The sequence below is a fragment of the Aspergillus undulatus genome (assembly GCF_047715775.1).
Source record: "Aspergillus undulatus strain CBS 261.88 unplaced genomic scaffold BDV17scaffold_61, whole genome shotgun sequence".
Lineage (NCBI taxonomy): Eukaryota > Fungi > Ascomycota > Eurotiomycetes > Eurotiales > Aspergillaceae > Aspergillus > Aspergillus undulatus.
The window spans coordinates 43,086-62,168 of record NW_027396665.1 but is presented as its reverse complement, the minus strand read 5'-3'; the positions used below and the strand labels follow the sequence as shown (position 1 = coordinate 62,168).

Below are 19,083 nucleotides of genomic sequence, written 5' to 3'. Positions count from 1 at the left end.
GGCCTCGAATTCCTTGTCACGTGATCAGGCCTTCTATCCGCGCCACCCGGACGCGTCTGGACTTTGTTCAACGATGCCATCAGGATTCTTCGCAATCCTTATTTGGATCATGTCTTTTCTTTTTGGATAATGAGTCGGAATATACTTATGGCATACAGCTCTCTCCACTCTTTGCTGGCAGCTTTTGCTGTCACAATTTCAGCATAACCGATGGAGCCCTTTCAAGTACGCTTAAACTGTGTGGATCATTACCAGGCCAATCCATCAGAATTCGATCCTCCTTTACCTTTTAGAGAAAGAAATAGTGAGAAAGGCTACGGGCCTAAGGTCCCTGTGATCAGGATATTCGGCACGACAGAAACCGGTCAGAAGATCTGCGTTCACGTCCATGGCGCCTTTCCATACCTCTATGTCCAATACGAGGGGGACTTGAGCCCTGAGACAGGTTCGTCGGACCCAGTTTCATCATTGTCCTTCGTCAGCTAAAGTCATACCCAGTGCGCTCTGCCGCAAGGAATTTACATAACTCTATAGACCATGCGCTGGCAATCAGCTACCGGCGCAATGCGTACGACAAGAAAGCGGCTTTCGTTGCGCATATTACTTTGGTTAAGGGCGTTCCCTTCTACGGGTACCATGTGGGATATCGGTTCTTCTTCAAGATATACTTACTAAACCCCATCTATACCACAAGGTTAGCGAATTTGCTGCTTCAAGGAGCTGTGATGAAACGTCCGCTTCAGCCATACGAAAGTCACATGCAATATGTACCGCAATGGATGTGCGATTATAGTCTGTTTGGCTGCGCCTTTATGAAGTGTGGCAAGGCCAAATTTCGCTCCCCTGTCCCGGAATACTTGGATCTTCTCGACCTGTCCCATCGCTGGCATGATCGATCGATACCATCGGACTGGATTTCAGCAGAGGGCGTTTTGCCCAAACAAAGCCACTGCCCTTTGGAAGCAGACGTATGCGTCCAGGATATCTTGAATAGGCAAGACGTAAGCGAACGCTCTATTCATCAGGATTTCAGTGAATTTTTGCAGCCTATGACATTGAACGAAAGGCTTGTTCCAAGTATGGGGGGACTATGGCAGGATGAGAAGCGTCGGCGAAAGAAACGACTCGGACTCGAAGATCCGGACAGCAGCCCGTTCAGCACTGAAGACCTGGTTTCATTCTCATCTGATCCCAGAAAAAGCTCTCAAGGGGACTGGATCCATCGAGATGAATTCCAGCAGTTAGTCGATCAAATTGCCGCAGAGGAGAGACATCAGGATCACGATCGGGAGACAACATTAGACGGGCTTCTGCGAGATGACCCCCTAGGGAAGGATGTCAAAACCGCTTTGGAGAGCATTGAGGATTTCTTTCCCAACCCAGATGGCTCCACGAATCTACAACTGCCTTACAACAACGCAAATGACATAGCAAGAGAGAAAGCCGATGATTTCATTGACGAAGATGCTATTCGGTCCGCCAACTCGGATGCGGGCCCTTACTCTTCGGATGGCGGCATGGTCGATATATTCTCCGATGATGAGGATCAAATGCAGGATGTGAATAATGTAAATGCCATGCACTCGGATGACAACGTCGGTGTTGACCCACAAAGCCATGAGTCGCACGCACTTGCACCTCATCTTGATCAATCTGATTCGGAACTAATTAATTCCCGTGATTCCTATGGTCCGCGGACGGATACAGGGCTCACTTTCTGGGAAGCAAAAAGGCTGGAACACCATGCCCAAAAAATGGAACAGACTGGCTTTGCGTCAAACGCTTTACCGGAGCATATTGAAAGACCAGGCGTCTCCTCTCAGGGCCGAGTGCAGTCTGACCTTTCACTGTGTGAGGCACCCCCGGAACGAAGCAGTACTCTGAAGAGTCGCACTTCAAGTACTGCAGAGCAGCCGTCTTCAGACCGACAAAGCTTCTCTTCGCGAGCGACGGTTCGACCCAAAGGCAATGGCCAAACTGGCACATTGAACTTTCCGGTTGTCAAAAATCCTAATGACCCTATGACGATTTTACGTTTCAGCCAGGAGGCATCAGCATCGAAAGAGTTGTCGAGCATGGTAGTAGAGGAGAGCAGCAATTCTGGCAAAAGCTCAAGTACGCTACAACCACCTTCATCTACCGTGACTGATTTCAGCAGTACATCAGATATCGTCGCGGGCGAGCTCGCAGCATCAATCTTGGAAGCATTCAACATACCGTCAAACACTAGTTTGGGTTGCTTGCGGCGCGCTTGCCCGAGCTCCGAAGAAGTTTCCTCGACTATCCAGGCTTACGGCCGTCCAAATGTCGTCTACCAAAAGGCGCACTATAGCGTAGATAGCGACGTACCTGATCGCCCACGAGACTACGCCGGGAGGGAGTTTCGGCTTGAAGGTACTACACTACGTTACCTTCCTGATTTCGACCCTTCTGGGCGGTCGCTTGCAATGCTAGATGAGCAGGATATAGCGCCGAACGAAAGACGTGACTGGCAGGAAGTGGACCGTCAGTTACGTGTCGCGTCCACGGCCAGGTTTTGGGAGTTTGCTCCCATGCCTCCGAGTCGTTCGGAGGTTATCGCTTGGTTTGAAGAAGAACAGCGTCAATCTCTGACATTGACCACAAAGGCCAAAAAGCGAAGAGTGAGGAAGGAGTCAAGAGCAAAGGCGCTGTCACAGATTGAAGGTCCAACGCAAAAGAATGACCATGGATTCAAATACTCGCAGAAGGAAAAGTCCAGCAGCGTTGAGCATCAAGCTCAGTATATGAGCGCCATGAGCTTGGAGGTCCATGTCAATACTCGTGGAGTGCTTGCACCGAATCCAGAAGACGATGAGATAGCTTCCTTCTTTTGGTGCGTCAACTCTGAAGGCTGTCTTGATGACGGCGGCATTCTATCAGGAGCCAATACCGGTGTCGTGTTCCAAGGAGAGGGTGAGGGACCCGAACTGAAGATTTCCAAGGCACTGAAGATCGACTGGGAGCATGAACTCACAGAACTCGACTTAATTAACCGCCTGATTGATATCGTGCGCCTGTACGACCCCGATATAATCACCGGGTATGAGGTCCATAATAGTTCTTGGGGATACGTGATTGAAAGAGCTAGGAAGAAGTACGACTTTGATCTTTGCGATGAGCTATCGCGTGTGAAATCGCAAGCTCATGGGCGATTCGGCAAAGAAGCTGATAAATGGGGCTTTGAGCACACATCATGTGTACGAATCACTGGGCGGCACATAATTAATATATGGCGTGCCATGAGGAGTGAGATGAATTTGCTACAATACACTATGGAAAACGTGGTTTTTCATCTCCTACACCGACGGATTCCACACTATTCCTTCCGCGATCTCACTACATGGTATCAAAGTGATAGACCACGGGATTTCATGAAAGTCGTCAATTACTTTGTCTCGCGCGTTCAAATGAACGTCGAGATCCTAGATGCGAATGAACTGATACCGAGGATCAGTGAGCAGGCAAGACTGCTTGGTATCGACTTTTACTCTGTGTTCTCGCGAGGATCGCAGTTCAAGGTTGAGTCTCTTATGTTTCGAATCGCAAAGCCGGAAAACTTTATGCTTGTTTCGCCGAGTAGAAAGCAGGTTGGCCAACAAAATGCTCTCGAGTGCCTGCCCTTGGTTATGGAACCACAGAGTGACTTCTACACGAGCCCACTTCTTGTTCTGGACTTCCAGTCATTATACCCCAGCATCATGATCGCTTATAATTATTGTTACTCTACTTTCCTCGGGAGGGTTCACTCGTGGAGGGGACGAAACAAGATGGGTTTCATGGACTATAATCGGCAACCGAGACTGCTGGAGCTGCTCAAAGACAAGATTAACATCGCGCCAAATGGCATGATCTATACAAAACAAGATGTGCGGAAGTCGCTTCTTGCCAAGATGCTTGCAGAGATACTGGAGACCCGTGTGATGGTGAAGACCGGAATGAAAATGGACAAGGATGACCGAGCGCTGCAGCGCCTCCTGAATAATCGACAGCTTGCACTCAAGCTGATTGCGAATGTCACATACGGGTATACCTCGGCTTCTTTTTCAGGGAGAATGCCTTGCTCCGAAATTGCGGACAGCATCGTTCAATCAGGACGGGAGACACTTGAGAAGGCGATTGCTCTCATTCATTCCGTCGAGCGATGGGGAGCTGAAGTGGTATATGGAGATACAGATAGTCTCTTCGTTTACCTCAAAGGCCGAACGCGAGACCAGGCCTTTGACATTGGTGAAGAAATCGCCCAGGCTGTCACAGATATGAACCCACACCCAATCAGGCTCAAATTCGAGAAAGTGTATCATCCATGTGTGCTGCTCGCAAAGAAACGGTACGTTGGCTTCAAGTACGAACATAGGGACCAGAAGGAACCCGAGTTCGACGCCAAGGGCATCGAAACTGTCCGTCGAGATGGCACCCCGGCTGAGCAGAAGATCGAAGAAAAGGCACTCAAGCTCCTCTTCAGAACGGCGGATTTAAGCCGGGTGAAAAGTTACTTCCAAAGCCAGTGCACGAAGATCATGCAGGGCCGGGTATCAGTCCAGGACTTCTGCTTTGCCCGAGCAGTGAAATTAGGAACCTACAGCGAAAACGGAACACTCCCCGCCGGAGCCCTCATCAGCACGAAAAAAATGCTCGAAGACCCCCGCGCAGAACCCCAGTATGGCGAACGCGTGCCCTACGTCGTCGTCACCGGAGCCCCAGGGTCAAGGCTCATAGACCGCTGCGTACCACCCGAAACCCTCCTCCGGGACGCGCAGCTCGATCTCGATGCAGAATATTACATTACAAAGAACCTTATTCCGCCTCTTGAACGCATCTTCAATCTCGTGGGGGCTAACGTCAGGCAATGGTACGACGAGATGCCGAAAGTCCATCGCATCCGTCGCGTCGAGGGAACGAGTTCTCTCATCGCAGGCGCGAAGAACAGCATCAGAACTCTCGAATCGTACATGAAAGCTTCGGCTTGCATCGTCTGCAAAACTAAGCTCTTCGATGCTGAAATACCTGTTTGCGCAGAGTGCATGCAAAGACCGCATATTTCGTTGCTGGATCTTGTCTTACGCCAGCGACAGGCTGAGCAGAAGGTCGCTAACCTTGAGCGTGTCTGTCGGTCTTGCATGGACGTTCCGTTTGGAGATGATGTGAAATGCGACAGTTTGGATTGTCCTGTTTTCTATGCAAGAACGAGAAGCGTCGCCCATTTGAAATATACTGACGCTGTGCTGGGCCCTGTGATCGATCTTCTGCAAGATAATTGCGGCGACGGCCTGAAATGGTAGTCCACATGATCGGGAAGGCACGACCTGAGACGGTTACTTCAACCTACCGGGGCAGGTACGACCTGAGGCCAGACATGGGAAGGTACGATGGAAACCAACAAAATAGGAAGGAACGCCCGGGGATTACGACTCAGGAAGGCGCGACCTGAAGGCACATGAACCAGGAAGGAGCAATCGAAAACTTTCACCATGATTTGGGAAGGTACGACCAAGACGCACTTTCCTCGAATGGCATGTTGTTAACCGAGCAACAGCAGTCCTCTCTAACTTTGGCTACCGCAATTTGTCATACGTTTGCTTGTACTCTACTACGGATGGGATCTTCTTGGGAACCCTCATTCAACGAATAGACAAATAGACATTCTTAGTTCTCATGCTGAGACCTATATCGCGACTAGCATTCAATTAGCAGTATGCAATATTAAAGGACTTCAATGCCACTGAAAGCTCAGAAAATCCCGCTAACGCTTGGAACAGCTGCATTCAGAACAAGTGAAGCCTCTTCAAAGGCTAAAGGCCAGTCAGTCTATTGAGCTTATCTATGCCGGGAAGATCATCGCCGCCGTCAGACTCTTCCTCCACCACTTCAATGATACGGCTCTGCTTGTTGGGTTCATTCGCGGACTGGCTCTGCTGCTGGTTAGCTGCGGTGGCAGCTTTCAGCTGTTCATTGTCAACACCGTCCTGCTTGCCACTCCCTTCATGCACTGGTTGGTTCTCCTTGAGATCCAATGTGGCTCCCTCAGGGTTAGCTGTCCAACCGCCCTCAGCAGGATCACGATCAAAATCCAGTAATTCTTCATGCACCGGCGCTGACGGAAGAACAAGCGATGGAGATGGCGTACTCGGCGCGTTTGAGAGGCCAAAATCGAGGAGGGTTTCCAGCGAATCAATGCTAGAATCATTAGGGAGCCTAATGTGGTTTGGAATGGTGATAGCGCTGCGAGGCTCCTGGTGTAGGTTGAGACCGAACGGGTCATCATCCTGCTGATAGTCAGAGCTAGCCTTCTTTGTTCCTTTGGAGTCGTGGTTAGATCCATCGGGCCTCGTTTTACCGGCTTCGACGTCCCCAGACTGGTCGAGGTCCTGGCCTGTCGAGAGAGTAATTCCAGTTTTTGGGTGCTCGTAATGACCAACTGCGATTTGTCCGAGGACCTTCGAGAATATCCAAGGGAAGCTGATCAGAGGCAGCTGTTCAACCTTCGGAGCCGGCGTGGCATTGAAAAGCTTTTCATCTGGTGGATTCTCCTCCCGGTGTTTCTCCAGTGCCGCGTTCATCTCCTCATGTGTGGTGCGATACATGGCGACGGCGAGAGGGGCAACTAAGACAAATGTTCGACCCCCGAGCTTCTCATAGACCCGCTCCCTGAAGTCTTCTAGTAGTGCGGAGGAAATATCACCTATATCTTCGTGGAATTTGAAGTCCTTGTTCATGTTCGAGTGGCTCAGGACAAAAGTCGACCACACCTCGAACTCTGTCTTGATCTCATGTCGTGCCATGATGCGACGGATGGAAGTGTCGTAATCAATTTTGAGGCCTTTAACAAATTCGTGCAATTCATCGGGGACTTCGAAGTGAGAATTCAAGATCCGCTTATCGAATTTCATTTCGAGGTTCGGAACGAAGTCGATTTTTTCCACGGCATCATAAAGCTGACCGAGGACTTTGCCCGAGTGATATTTGACCTTTTTGTTGTCCATAAAATGGGGCCATTTTTGAGGTTGCAGAGCGCGCTTCATTACGGCTGGGTTGCCTGACTTGTTGTAGTCGACTGCATCTGAATGAAGCTGGGCGAGTTCGATGCACTTTGCTTCGTTGACGCCATCATCAAGACGGTCGCCCCATGCGAGGTGGGCGAGAGCAATTTTCGGCAGGCAATCGTTCTTCATATAAGTGACGAAAAACGAGGTTATTTCGTCAACGGTAACGTCGTGGTCGAGATCATGGGCCTTCTTGCTAGTGTAGTTCATGGGCTCTCGAAACCAATTGTCTGGTATCAAGTCTTGGTCCCAGATTACAACGTAATCATCCCCATCAAGGTCGCCACCCGAGCACATGCTTGCGACATCGCGGTCTCCGGTCTGGGGCAGGACAACCACGTCCTTCAGATGCTGCAAGCTGGGGACGTTGACAGCCCTAACTACGCGGATATCTCCAGGATGAAGAGAAGGGTTGCGGGCCAGAATGCACAATCCCTCAACTATTTCGTACTTGCCACCATCCTCAGGACGTTGTACCTGCACAAATATTTCAGGCAGTGCCGCCAGCTTCTCGTCGGGGGAGGCTTCTTCCTTAGGAATCCGGTCGGAGAAGTAGCCCTTAAGAGTCGAGGTCTCATCCATGCAACCCAGGAGACATGCACCTTTCTCAATGACTATCTTTGCCTTCTCCTTGACGTACTTCAAATGCCATGCCCTCCATAAAGTCAAAAGAGATACCACAAACGGTTCATTTGACCTCCGAAAGCCATCAAGGACCATCTGACTGAGGGTAAGCGTGGCTTGATTGGGGTCCACATACTTTCTCAGCAGGTAGACTCCTTTTGGATCACTTTCCATTGCCTCATCCAAGTTTCGTAGCATGTTTTTGAGCTTCTGGTGAAAAATCCCGTCAGTAATACCAAGCGTGGAGAGTACAAGGATCAGTTGTCTATTGAGGGTGGCCGCAGAGTATTGAGACCAACGAATAATTTCCAATCCTTGGTGGAGGGCGGCAAATTTGAATTGGCTCTGCCGGATGTGCACTTCCTGACGACGAGCGTCTGACGAGATGACGAGCATGCCTTTGCAGCCTCCCAGGCGAAACTGGTACGCTGACGGAGGCTCCCCAGTGGGCGTCTTTATCTTGAGTTCAGACATTGCCATTTGGGCAAGGAACCTTGATATCTTCCCGACTCCATCTGAGAAAGTGTATCCATTTCTTTCGATGTCATCAATCTTGTTGACATGGGCGGAACACCCAGAGATTGCACGGGTCCTAGAGAAGCATTGTCCTAGTCTTGCCGCATGCTTAGCGATGTTTCTGATGTGACTGAACTGTCCCATCCAGGCGCGGATACTCGCAGCAGTAACGCCATCTTTTGGGGCAAAGAAATATGCTCCGTGTTCTCGAAACTGGGAGTTCCCGAATGCTAGAAATTCGTAGCGCGTGCTTCCAATGGTGATTCCATGGGCTAACGCTCGTTTGATGCGAGTAAACACCTCATCCATGGTATTATCGGCAGTAGAGTTGATGCGGCCAACATGCTTTTCATCTGTGAACATGACGCGGAGAAAGCTATCGACAAGGTTGATGTAATGCCGTGTAACACGATTTGAGATGTCCATAGAAGGTACGTTGTAGTAAATCGTGCTCGGAGTGATCCTTGCAGAGCGCATTTGGCAACAGTAAGACGGTATCTTTCCAGCCGTTATTCCTTTGGAGAATTTGATGTCAAAGATATCCATCGGGTTATAGTAGACTTTTTTCTGAAGAGTAATGTGTTCGAGAAGCTTTTTCGCTTGCACTTCCCCCAGTTCAACTAGCTTCAATGCAAACTCCTGGGTCATGTTGAACTCGGAGAGGAAACCATGCGATATGCATACTTCCAGTTGGTAGCGAACTGTAAAAGGCAGGGGAATATGTGAGGAGTCAATAAGGTCTTGCAGGGAGGGAGATAAGGTAGCGGAAGTATTGGAGTCAAGATCAATCCATTTCCATATGGGCGTCGGCCGTTCTTCGGTATTGCTACGCATGGTAAAGCGTTCCGTCTCCTCGACGACAAGATTATAATCGCGTAGAATATCACAGAAACGGCTGAACTTCCCACCATCGTCACAGTTCTTGGGGTAATTGATCCGAAACGCATTCCAACGACCTACTTGTTGTTAGCCAACTTGGTCGAAGGCAGTCTTTCAGACGCGTTTTCCAACTCACCGATGTCGATAATAGGATTTTGCCTCCGCAGGCTGACGGGCAGCTTGGCTAGTTCTTGCGGGTTGTAGACAATATTGACCTGTCTGAACCAAGTATCCGACTCTTGCCACGATGTCTGCTCTGTGAATGTATTTTCGATGCTCTTGATTCGACGGTGGTACATGGGCGGAGAGCCAAGGAAAGTGAAGTGGGAGATAGCGCGAGTCGAGGGTTCCTTTACTTGATAAATCCTATCAAGCTGCGAAAATGGAACCTTGAGGCGATATTCCTGCGGAGGCAGTCGATGCCCGACGCTTGGTGTTGAAACTTCAAAGTACACCAGCAAATCCTTGTACTTCAAGTTCAAGACGAGACACGCACTTCCATTCCCTGCCAGCCCCACGGTACGCATCGGCAGCATTGTTGTTTCGTCCACGAGAATTCCGATATCCATTGAAGAGATTGGTATTTTCTTGGTGATGAATGAGAAAGGTGGCTCCTGATGTAGGTTTCTGACTTACAACTTCTGTCGTAAAGCTAAAGCCCTCACGGACTGGGCTCGGAATCCGTTCGGGTGGTCTGTCAAGAGCGAGTTGTATGGAAATCGATGTCCCATTATGCAGTGTGATACGCCTGGAATTGGTTCTCCAGAAGTCGTTCGACGGCGGAGGCCTGCTTGGAGTTTAGGGACACGAGAAGCGATACCGGGGTAAAATGCTTACCTATAGCGTATCTTGCCTTTTGTGTTTTTGTTGCCATGGGAGTCTTCCCAGATATCGATGGAGACAATGTTACCTTCCTCCTTGAAAGATCTCCAAAGGTCTTGTGTTGTCACTTCTTTGGGAACATTATTGAGGAAGACGGCCACAGACTCCCACGTCTTCCATTTTGCTATTGGCTGCTGGCGAGGGGCTTGAGGTACAGGGCCCGGACGAGATTTTGGCGTAGACATCATCAACTCTGTAAGATGCCTGCAGAATCGAATTTGCGGTAGAGCGAAAGAGGGACTGAAGGACTAAAGCCCAGCTGATGCTAGAGGCAAGGGTCACCGAGGAAAAGGTAATTGAAGAGACGGGTGAAGGTGAAATTCAGGGAGTCGAAGTAATCAACCTGAAAGGTCAATTCTTCTCGTTGCTGCTGGCCAGTGTAAATAAGAAAGAAGAGAGTTTGAACGGGCAGCTCTCTGTTCAGATTGAGCAGCGTGGCTGAGACCCAGCTAGCTCTTTCTGGGTTATCATGTTGCTGCTGCTGCTGCTCCTGCTCGCTAGTCGGGGAATTGAGAGGCTGAGAGAGATAGTCAATGTCTTGCAGCTCTTATGGGAGAGAGGAAGTGAAAGTGAAATAGGCAGGTGAAGGTTCTCTTCTCTCGCCAGGTAGGAGGAAGAAAAAAAGCTCAATTTCTGTGTTGTGTGGACGCCGAGATTCCTGCAGGCACCTGCCAGACAAAAATATGGACTTATGCAAATGAGAGTAAAATATGCATAAGGTGTGTATGTCTTTTGAGCAGGAAACTGAACAGTTACTCCAGGTCGTTGGCCCTCGAGGGAGAGGTCCGAAGTGTTCCATCCACCGTGGCTTCCTTGTTTAGATAGAACTAAATTCTTAAGTTGATGGATATCTATGTATAATTGCCGTGGTGGGCAAGTTGTACGTACAAATTTTTTGGCTTCTTACAATTGAGACTTCATACGAAAGACAACGACCCTTATGAGCGTGCGTAGCCGTTCAGCTCAGACATAGAGGTGCTGGTGAAGACAAAATCTTTTGAAAACTCCAGAGACAAATCCAGATCGATGCCGTCGAGATGGTTCTGGTCTGGCTGGTAATTGAGCTGGCCATTACGGAAACTCTCGAGGCGATCGCATGATAAGGCTTCCGTGCACTGCGAATTAGGCTGACTGTTGTGATCAGCTTCCCCAAGTGGTTTTCGTTCTTGGTGCTTCCTGTACCCGGCCCGAGGAGTCGAGTCCCTCGATTTTTTGCTGCTCGCATGCGAGCGGGGAGGTGATGGCTGAGCCGAAGGGAAAGCATTGTTGCGGGAACGCTTAGGGCTACGGCCACCCAGTTGCGGCGTACTGAACTCTGTTGAAGTGGCGAGAAGATCTTCCTCGTGACAATCGGAGGTTGCGGCCCCCGAGTCTGTTTGCGTTTGCATCGGGGCGGCCTGCGACTGGCGAGATGACGGGCGAGGACGCTGTTTGCCTGAGGTTAGGGTCTCCGGCTGTTCGGGTTTGAAGCCCATTACCCCCATGAGTCGACTGATGTGCAGCTGCGCTTCAGAGGATTCGCGTGCTTTTGCTGCTCGTTCCTCTCGAAGATTCTGGACCTTTACAGACGTCAGAACTCGATGTCCCAGGACGGTCTTTCACTCTTACTTTTCTCTCTAAATGCTGAATCCGCTTGTCTTTCGATTGCAACTCCCTTGTGGCCTCTGCTTTCGTGTCGCGCACTGTGCGCTGCAGAGATATGATCTCTGAAGTTCGTTCCGCGGCCTAGAAAGTTCAGCAAAAGAAAGTTTTGAGAACGGCCAAGGTGAAAGTGTTACCTCATCAGCCATCCTTGAGGCTCGTATCTCTGACTCCCGTCGTAACTCCTCTAGCTCTACTCTGAATCCCGCGGTGGTATTGTGGAGGGCAGTCCTAAGGCTTTGGACCTCGGACGCTTCTTCGTGCAGCTATAATTATCATTAGCATCCCCGAACCGAAAGATCTTTTTTGACGAATACAAACCTTCTCTTGCAAATGTTGCGTCAATCTCTCGGCGTTTCCTTTCTCAGTTGACAGATGCTCAATTTTCCTGTCTTTTTGCGCGTTAGACTCTCGGTTTTGCTCTTGTTCAGCTTTTAAAGCTGAGATCTCATGCTTCGTCGCAGATAACTCCTCAAGAGAATTGTCCTTTTGCTCTGATACCGAGGCTAATTCCGCTCTCAATTGCTCGTTTGCTTCTGTTTGGCACTTGATTGCTTCTTGAAGTTCATCTATGCGCTCGTCTCGTTCAGTCAATGTCGCAATAATATCGAGCTCCCTTGTCCTAGATAACTCTTTTTCGGTGGACAGTGTGTCTTGCGAGGTACGTCGTAGCTCTTCGATCTCATGTCGAGCTTGCGCCAGGTTAGCGGACAGCTCTTCGACGCGGTCAGTCGCCGAGCTGGCGTGTGTCGCAAGTTGAGACATTTCCTCTCGGAGCCCGGTGATTGTGTTTGACGCTTGCTGCAGCTGATATTCTAGGTTGTGAACCTGCTCTTTCAGCTGCTCTGCCTCTAAGCGATAGCTATCGCGCTGTTCCTCGGCGAGTCTCAGAGGGGCCTCAATACTGCCGCAGCGTTGTTCCAGATCGTAGCAGATATCCTCGACTTTTTGCATTATGCTGTCATTCATCTTCATAGAGTTTGTTGTCACCACATCTCTTACACCAGCTCTCCAATCATTCCTCGTAACATCCGACTCATGACGATCTTTGAGATATGAAACTTCAGCCCGCAATTGCAGCGGCTTATTCTGCGACGATGCACACTTGGATCCGGAAAGCAATAGCTTGCTTCTATTCATGAAGGTAGCCAGCGTGGTGAGCCCGGAGGGGTTTGGCATTTCTGGCAACGTTAGTCCGACCCAAAAGGTAAACAAGTCGGACAACAGATCATTTTCCAACTTCAAGACCGAGTCGTAGCAGATGGTAGTTCCAAGACAGCCCAGTCCAGAAGGCTGTCTGGGGAAATTGCTCAATAATTTGTTGATCGTTTTTCCATGCCTCTCAGACACAGTACTCGCAAGTCGCAGATTGGAAGATTGCAGTCCCTGAAGGACTAGTTGTGAGATCTTTAACCTAGCCGAATCTGCGGCACCACTCGGGCTATTCGACAAGGTCGAACTGAGGTACTGCAGCACGGTCTCGCAAGCAGCTTCTTCTGAACAGGCCTATAAACATTTAGCATTGACGCTCGTCCGCCGGGAGCTTCTACACGCACGGTATGTGCCATCACTAAGCGAGGTATAACTTGGATAGGGAGGATTTCTAGAACGTCTGAGGCTTCTTCTGACACGAGGCGATCCAATAAACGTCTCGTCAAATCCGGCGGCAATGATGCGCCAGGGACGAGAGAGATGAGGAATGACGCACCCTGAAAAGTTAGCGGCCACTTCTATTTCCGCGGGAGTCATCAATTTGGTGCCTTACCAGCATTTGAACACTGTGGTCAATACTATCGCGGTTAATCTTTTCGAGAAGCTTGGCGACCTTCATCTGGTTTCCGCCAATCCAGCACTCTCGCTGTGCCTTGTCGACACTGTCACAGATTCTGATAGCAAGACGGATACTTTCGGCCGCCTGTTCAACTGTGAGATTACCATAGTTAGAAGAACAAGCGAGAATGACCCGCAGGACAACAAGGTCCATTGTTTTCAGGCCTCTCTTGGGACCGAAAAAATGTCTAATATTCTGCAACCATGCCGGGGCCCCGATCCCGCTTCCTGTTCCACCGTCCTCATGAGAGGTAGACGCGAGCTTTGAAAAAGTTGCTAGACAGAAAAGATTTTCCCTGTGGTCGTCAAGGTTGCGAAGTGCTTTTGTAAGCTCCGTCTGGAAGCACGACATCACTTCGTGCGGAAGCTCGAATAGAACGCCGGATGCTTGGAGACAGCTGGATATTGAGTATAGTGGTCGGACGGTATCCACGCACGGATTTGACCTCATTCTCTCGATCATCTGCATGACAAATTGTGCAAGGCTTGCGGGTGGAATGATGGCACATGGTAGAGGAGAAGAGAGAAGTGCAATGCATACTTCGAGATACTGCGGGTGTCAGACTGTATCAGTACTGTCCATGGAGCACATATCCATCCAAGCCGGGTTTGAGTAGTTTGAGTAAGAAGTAAGGTCTCGAAGATACCTACGTACTCACCTCAATGTCACTGCTTTCAATGGATTTTCGAAGAAATTGGTCAAGAAGATGCGGGTAACGTTGAAGCAGGCTGTCTCGAAATTCTTGTGCAAGTGCTATTTTAGAGATAATGTTAGACCAAGAGCAACTGTACTCTTGACACGTCAACTTACCAAAAGTCGTAAGTAAGGGCAAGGCATAGCGGGAGCGGGCGAGGCTGTCAACAAGCACATCAACGAGCGCCCTGACCTGACAAGGCTTTCGAGCTACCCAAGCGTATACCACTCTCGGTGTCACTTTTTGAATCAAGTTATATAGATTCTAGACTCAGCCATTTTATCAGCTGATGGATACCTTTGATTGATCCATTCGGTGGTGGGGTTCACCTGGAGTGAGGGTGCATATGGCGCATTCACCAAGCGTTCCACTTCACGGCCCAAGAGGAAAAGTGTATTTGGCATTGTCGTCTTATCTGATTGTCCCAATGTGTTATATATAATACCGAGGGCAGCCCTCGCTTCTACACCGAATTGTCGTTGAGTCCTTGTCAGAGGCAAGAAGCGAAGTTTGTTGATATGAGCGAAGTCTGCCGCTGGTTGCCCCACCAACGGCCTCGACCCAACAGACAAGTCAGCGACATCATCCAACTCGCGGGCGTCCTCACCATCAATCTGAAAATCTATGAGTATGAACGGTGTAAGTAGGAGTCTCTTTCTGATATAAAATTTTGTGTCGGTAGAATTTGCTCTCAAGGGTGTTTTGGGTATGAACAGCACCTGCCAGCTCGAAGATATATACAATGTCCCAAAGGTCTTAGGTATTGCGTAACTTCGACCGGATGTCTTGTCCTCAGAATGAAATGCCTACAGAGCATGAACTTATTGTTGCCTTTCTCAGGAAAGTATGTACAATATCTCTCTCTGAGGAATCAATGTGCACGCCCAGTATGTATGTAAACTGGGCTGTCTTATCTCGTGCGGGGAAGCCTTCATCCGCAGTCGGAGTTCGGTCCGACGGGGCCACCACCACCACTCCTTGGAATCCTTGCAAGACATCCTGTAGTTGATCAGCTTAGCGTGGGGGATGCATAGACCACCACAAGGATTCCACTGGAAGATGGGCGATTTCGCCATCCTACACTACAATTCGCCTTTGGCTCCTCCACTCGGCCAAATTCCGCGGTCGCTGTTATTTCCACCCATGGAGTTCCTCCTTGCGCTGGCTGACAGTGTCGCCAAAAAACCTCCAGGAGGAATTGAAAAGCCCACATTGCAGACCTCACATCTGCCGACCACTTGAAGGGCCTTTGGCTGCTTTTCAGCTCATTACACCCTGCTTTGTTCGATGAAGACCATGCGAGCACCTGCTCTTCTGGCTCGGGGTTTCCCCGCAAGCCCCCGCATCATCCACCGGCCAAGTCCTCAGCTCTTCAGATTCGCTCGGTTGAACAGCTCTGGCGCTGGAGCTGTTAGGAACGAGAAGAAAAAGAACGATGCTTCGAACTCTGAATCGTCTACCGGAAGCTCGTCCAATGCTCGAGGATCGGGCCGAACATTCCTTATCTCTGCCCTTGCGGCTGGGATCGGCTACGGGCTCGCAAGTTCAACTCAGTCGCGGAACAAGGGCACTAACATCCCACAATATGGCTCTGCGAAAGACTTTGAAAAGGTGAAAGACATTGGATCTTCAGTCAATTTCTTGAGCTATCACTGATGGTTGCTTTCTTCGATTAGGCCATTGCTGAGCTGCAAGCGAGATTCGGCGCGGACACGGTGAGCACAGACGAGGATGATCTACACCAGCATGGGTTTTCAGAGTGGTCAAGTGTCAATGCAGATCGCCTGCCAGTCGCGATAGCCTACCCTTCCACTACCGAGGAAGTCTCAGAAATCGCGCGAGTTTGCAACAAATATAAGATGCCGATGATTCCATACTCTGGAGGGTCTAGTCTCGAAGCAAACTTCTCAGCTCCTCACGGTGGCCTGACAATCGACTTTGCCAAGATGAACAGGATACTTGAACTACATGAAGCGGACATGGATGTTGTGGTCCAACCTTCTATTCAGTGGATGGAGCTGAACGAAAAGATCAAAGACACCGGTCTCTTTTTCCCTGTCGACCCTGGTCCATCTGCTATGATTGGCGGCATGATTGGGACGAATTGCAGTGGGACAAACGCCGTGCGGTACGGCACCATGAAGGACTGGGTAATCAATCTCACAGTCGTTCTAGCTGATGGAAGCGTTATGAAGACTCGAAGACGTCCTCGCAAGACTTCAGCTGGATATAACTTGACCGGCTTGTTTGTGGGATCCGAGGGAACGCTTGGTATTGTGACCGAAGCTACTCTCAAGCTGGCCCCAATACCAGAGGAGACTCGGGTTGGAGTTGTCTCATTTCCGACTATTCGTGACGCTGCATCCACTGCCATGCAGCTTATAAGAAAGGGCATTCCAGTCCAATGCATGGAAATCCTTGATGATGTTCAGATGGAAGTGATAAACAAAGCCGGCGGGACAGGAAAGGTGTGGAAGACACTGCCTACGCTCTTCTTTAAATTTTCAGGAACAAAAGCAGGTGTTGCCGACAGCATCAGCTTGACCAAAAATCTCGCCCGGGGTAACAATGCCGATGCTTTTGAGTTTGCAAAGAACGAAAGGGAAGCACATGATTTATGGTCGGCGAGGAAGCAGTCTCTATGGAGTATGATGGCGTTGAGAAAAGAAGGCTCAGAAGTGTGGTCTACTGACGTTGCCGTTCCAATCTCACGGCTACCGGATATCATTGGTGTGTTAGCAGCGACAACCACCTCGGAAGTTACTAACGATGGCACAGAGGTCTCTAAAAAGGAGCTCGACGATCTCGGTATCTTCGCTAGTATCCTCGGACATATCGGCGATGGCAACTTTCACGCAAGCATAATGTACGACCCCAATATTGCTGACGAGAGGGAACGCGTTGAAAAAGTGGTGTACGACATGGTTGACCGCGCCCTCGACATGGAGGGCTCCTGCACGGTAAGTTAATCCTTTTCTACTTGTAACAAGACTGATGATAACAGGGTGAACATGGCGTTGGGCTAGGCAAAAAGTCATCACTCAAGAAGGAGCTCGGCCCAAATACAATTGGGGTTATGCGAAATGTCAAGAAGGCTTTCGACCCTCACTGGCTGCTTAACCCAGGAAAGATCTTTGACCCACAAGATGATTAAGAAAGCCCAAAATGGAAAATGTTTTCAATAGAGGTACATAGAAAAAAGAAGCCACATTCGACCCCTCTTCACAGTGATGCCTGGTTACTACCAAGGTACTAAACTACTTTTCCGGCGAGGTATGAAAACTCCGGCGATCTCACATCATAGTGGAGCGTCCGCCCAATTAAAGTGTACGGGGCGCTGAGAAAGGCTGACTCATCGCGGGGCGGATGACTTCCCCGATATCGCCCAAGGTCCTGGATTGCCACAAAGTATCTCTTTTCAACATTCAAGGCTTCAATTCGCACTTTGTTGGTAAGTGCTGAGCAACCCTGGATCCCGGCAGTCAATTGTTTCCTCGAGCCAGTTTTTGAACCATTGAGTTCCCTATTCCCGGTCTTGAGCATTTCCAGAAGTTTTTGTGAGCGCGGGGCTTCAGAGAGAGAGTAGTCTACTGTTCATATGTTAAACCTCTGATGTCTATATGCTTTGCGCTTCAGGATTTCTATCTTCACCGTTCAGAATCTTTGGCTTGAGACCTATATTGACTAACTTGTTCTTAATTAGCACGAATCTCGAATCCCAAATCCAGATCAAGATGGCGTCGTTCCCCAAGAAGAAGTGCGGTACGACAAATTTCGCGCAATTTATACCATTTTCGCGAATGCTCATGATGAACAGGTGTTCTCGGTGCCACTGGCTCGGTAGGCCAGCGCTTTATTCTGTTGCTTGCAGACCACCCCTTCCTAGAACTACACGCCGTTGGCGCATCAGAACGGTCAGCGGGGAAGAAATACAAGGATGCCGTGCGATGGAAACAGAGTAGGGCGATGTCCGAGAAGCTGGCCAATCTCGTACTTCGGGACTGCAAGGCAGATCAGTTCAGTGACTGTGACCTCGTGTTCTCTGGTCTCAACAGCGATGTTGCCGGTGACCTTGGTATGATGGACATTCGAATTGCGCTTCGGAAAGTACTAATATAGTTCCTCTACTAGAAATGGAGTTCGTCAAGGCCGAAATCCCTGTTTTCTCGAATGCGAAGAACTACCGGAAACACCCCACCGTTCCCCTTGTTGTTCCTACAGTGAACCCTACTCACCTCGATCTCATCCCCCACCAGCGGAAACAATTTGGCTTGAAGAAGGGTTTCTTGGTCTGCAATTCCAACTGTGCTGTCATTGGGATTGTTATTCCATTTGCGGCTCTTCAAAACAAGTTCGGACCTGTTGAGGAGGTGGAGGTGTTCACTGAGCAGGCTGTGTCTGGAGCTGGCTATCCAGGCGTTCCCAGTATGGACATCATGGACAACGTCATTCCGTTCATTAGCGGCGAGGAAGACAAGCTCGAAAATGAGGCTCAGAAGATTCTCGGTTCCTTGAACGCGGAAGCCACTGCTTTTGACGAGCAACAGGGACTTAGAATTGGAGCTACTTGCACCAGAGTTGGTGTCACTGACGGCCACATGGCGTTCGTGTCTTTGCGATTCAAGAACCGCCCAGCGCCCAGCGCTGAGCAAGTGGTGCAAGCCATGAGAGAATACCAGTCCGAAGCTCAGAAGTTTGGGTGCCCCTCAGCCCCGGCTGAGGCAATCAAGGTGTTCGATGAGCCTGACAGGCCGCAGCCCAGGCTAGACCGCGATATCAACAGAGGATACACCGTGAGCGTGGGGCGGGTTCGTGAAGGAAACCAAGGTGGTTATTTCGACATCCGATTCGCGGCCCTTTCACACAACACCGTCATCGGTGCTGCTGGATCTTCGATCCTCAACGCTGAGGTTGCAGTTATCAAGGGATACATCTAGGGAAACAAGAATATATAG

At 49.7% G+C, this 19,083-nt stretch overlaps 5 protein-coding genes across 5 annotated transcripts; 3 read left to right on the top strand and 2 right to left on the bottom strand.

Moving 5' to 3' along the window:
- The first annotated feature begins 80 nt into the window (after positions 1–80).
- Positions 81–5,555, top strand: BDV17DRAFT_201239 (DNA-directed DNA polymerase zeta catalytic subunit REV3). The gene is made up of 2 exons (XM_073755257.1): positions 81–445; positions 499–5,555. Exons 1-2 carry the CDS (start codon positions 211–213, stop codon positions 5,298–5,300), a joined length of 5,037 nt encoding a protein of 1,678 aa, XP_073611718.1. The 5' UTR covers positions 81–210; the 3' UTR covers positions 5,301–5,555.
- On the bottom strand, positions 5,556–10,147 carry BDV17DRAFT_300749 (RNA dependent RNA polymerase-domain-containing protein; the record flags this gene model as incomplete). The annotated part of the gene is made up of 4 exons (XM_073764123.1): positions 5,556–9,157; positions 9,217–9,667; positions 9,717–9,867; positions 9,918–10,147. 4 exons carry the CDS (start codon positions 10,145–10,147, stop codon positions 5,811–5,813), a joined length of 4,179 nt encoding a protein of 1,392 aa, XP_073611717.1. The 3' UTR covers positions 5,556–5,810.
- Positions 10,148–10,652: 505 nt separating this feature from the next.
- Positions 10,653–14,680, bottom strand: BDV17DRAFT_201212 (uncharacterized protein). The gene is made up of 9 exons (XM_073755256.1): positions 14,458–14,680; positions 14,245–14,392; positions 14,093–14,187; positions 13,369–13,983; positions 13,160–13,312; positions 11,925–13,109; positions 11,741–11,869; positions 11,571–11,687; positions 10,653–11,521 (listed from the first exon to the last, which is right to left on the bottom strand). Exons 1-9 carry the CDS (start codon positions 14,530–14,532, stop codon positions 10,901–10,903), a joined length of 3,138 nt encoding a protein of 1,045 aa, XP_073611716.1. The 5' UTR covers positions 14,533–14,680; the 3' UTR covers positions 10,653–10,900.
- A 744-nt stretch (positions 14,681–15,424) lies between these two features.
- BDV17DRAFT_294972 (uncharacterized protein) lies at positions 15,425–17,282 on the top strand (the record flags this gene model as incomplete). Its single annotated transcript, XM_073762962.1, has 4 exons — positions 15,425–15,739; positions 15,805–16,858; positions 16,907–17,088; positions 17,133–17,282. 4 exons carry the CDS (start codon positions 15,425–15,427, stop codon positions 17,280–17,282), a joined length of 1,701 nt encoding a protein of 566 aa, XP_073611715.1.
- Positions 17,283–17,862: 580 nt separating this feature from the next.
- Positions 17,863–19,065, top strand: BDV17DRAFT_284333 (aspartate-semialdehyde dehydrogenase family protein; the record flags this gene model as incomplete). The annotated part of the gene is made up of 3 exons (XM_073760515.1): positions 17,863–17,890; positions 17,946–18,203; positions 18,260–19,065. The coding sequence occupies 3 exons, from the start codon at positions 17,863–17,865 to the stop codon at positions 19,063–19,065; spliced, it is 1,092 nt and encodes a 363-aa protein (XP_073611714.1).
- Between the last annotated feature and the right edge of the window lie 18 nt (positions 19,066–19,083).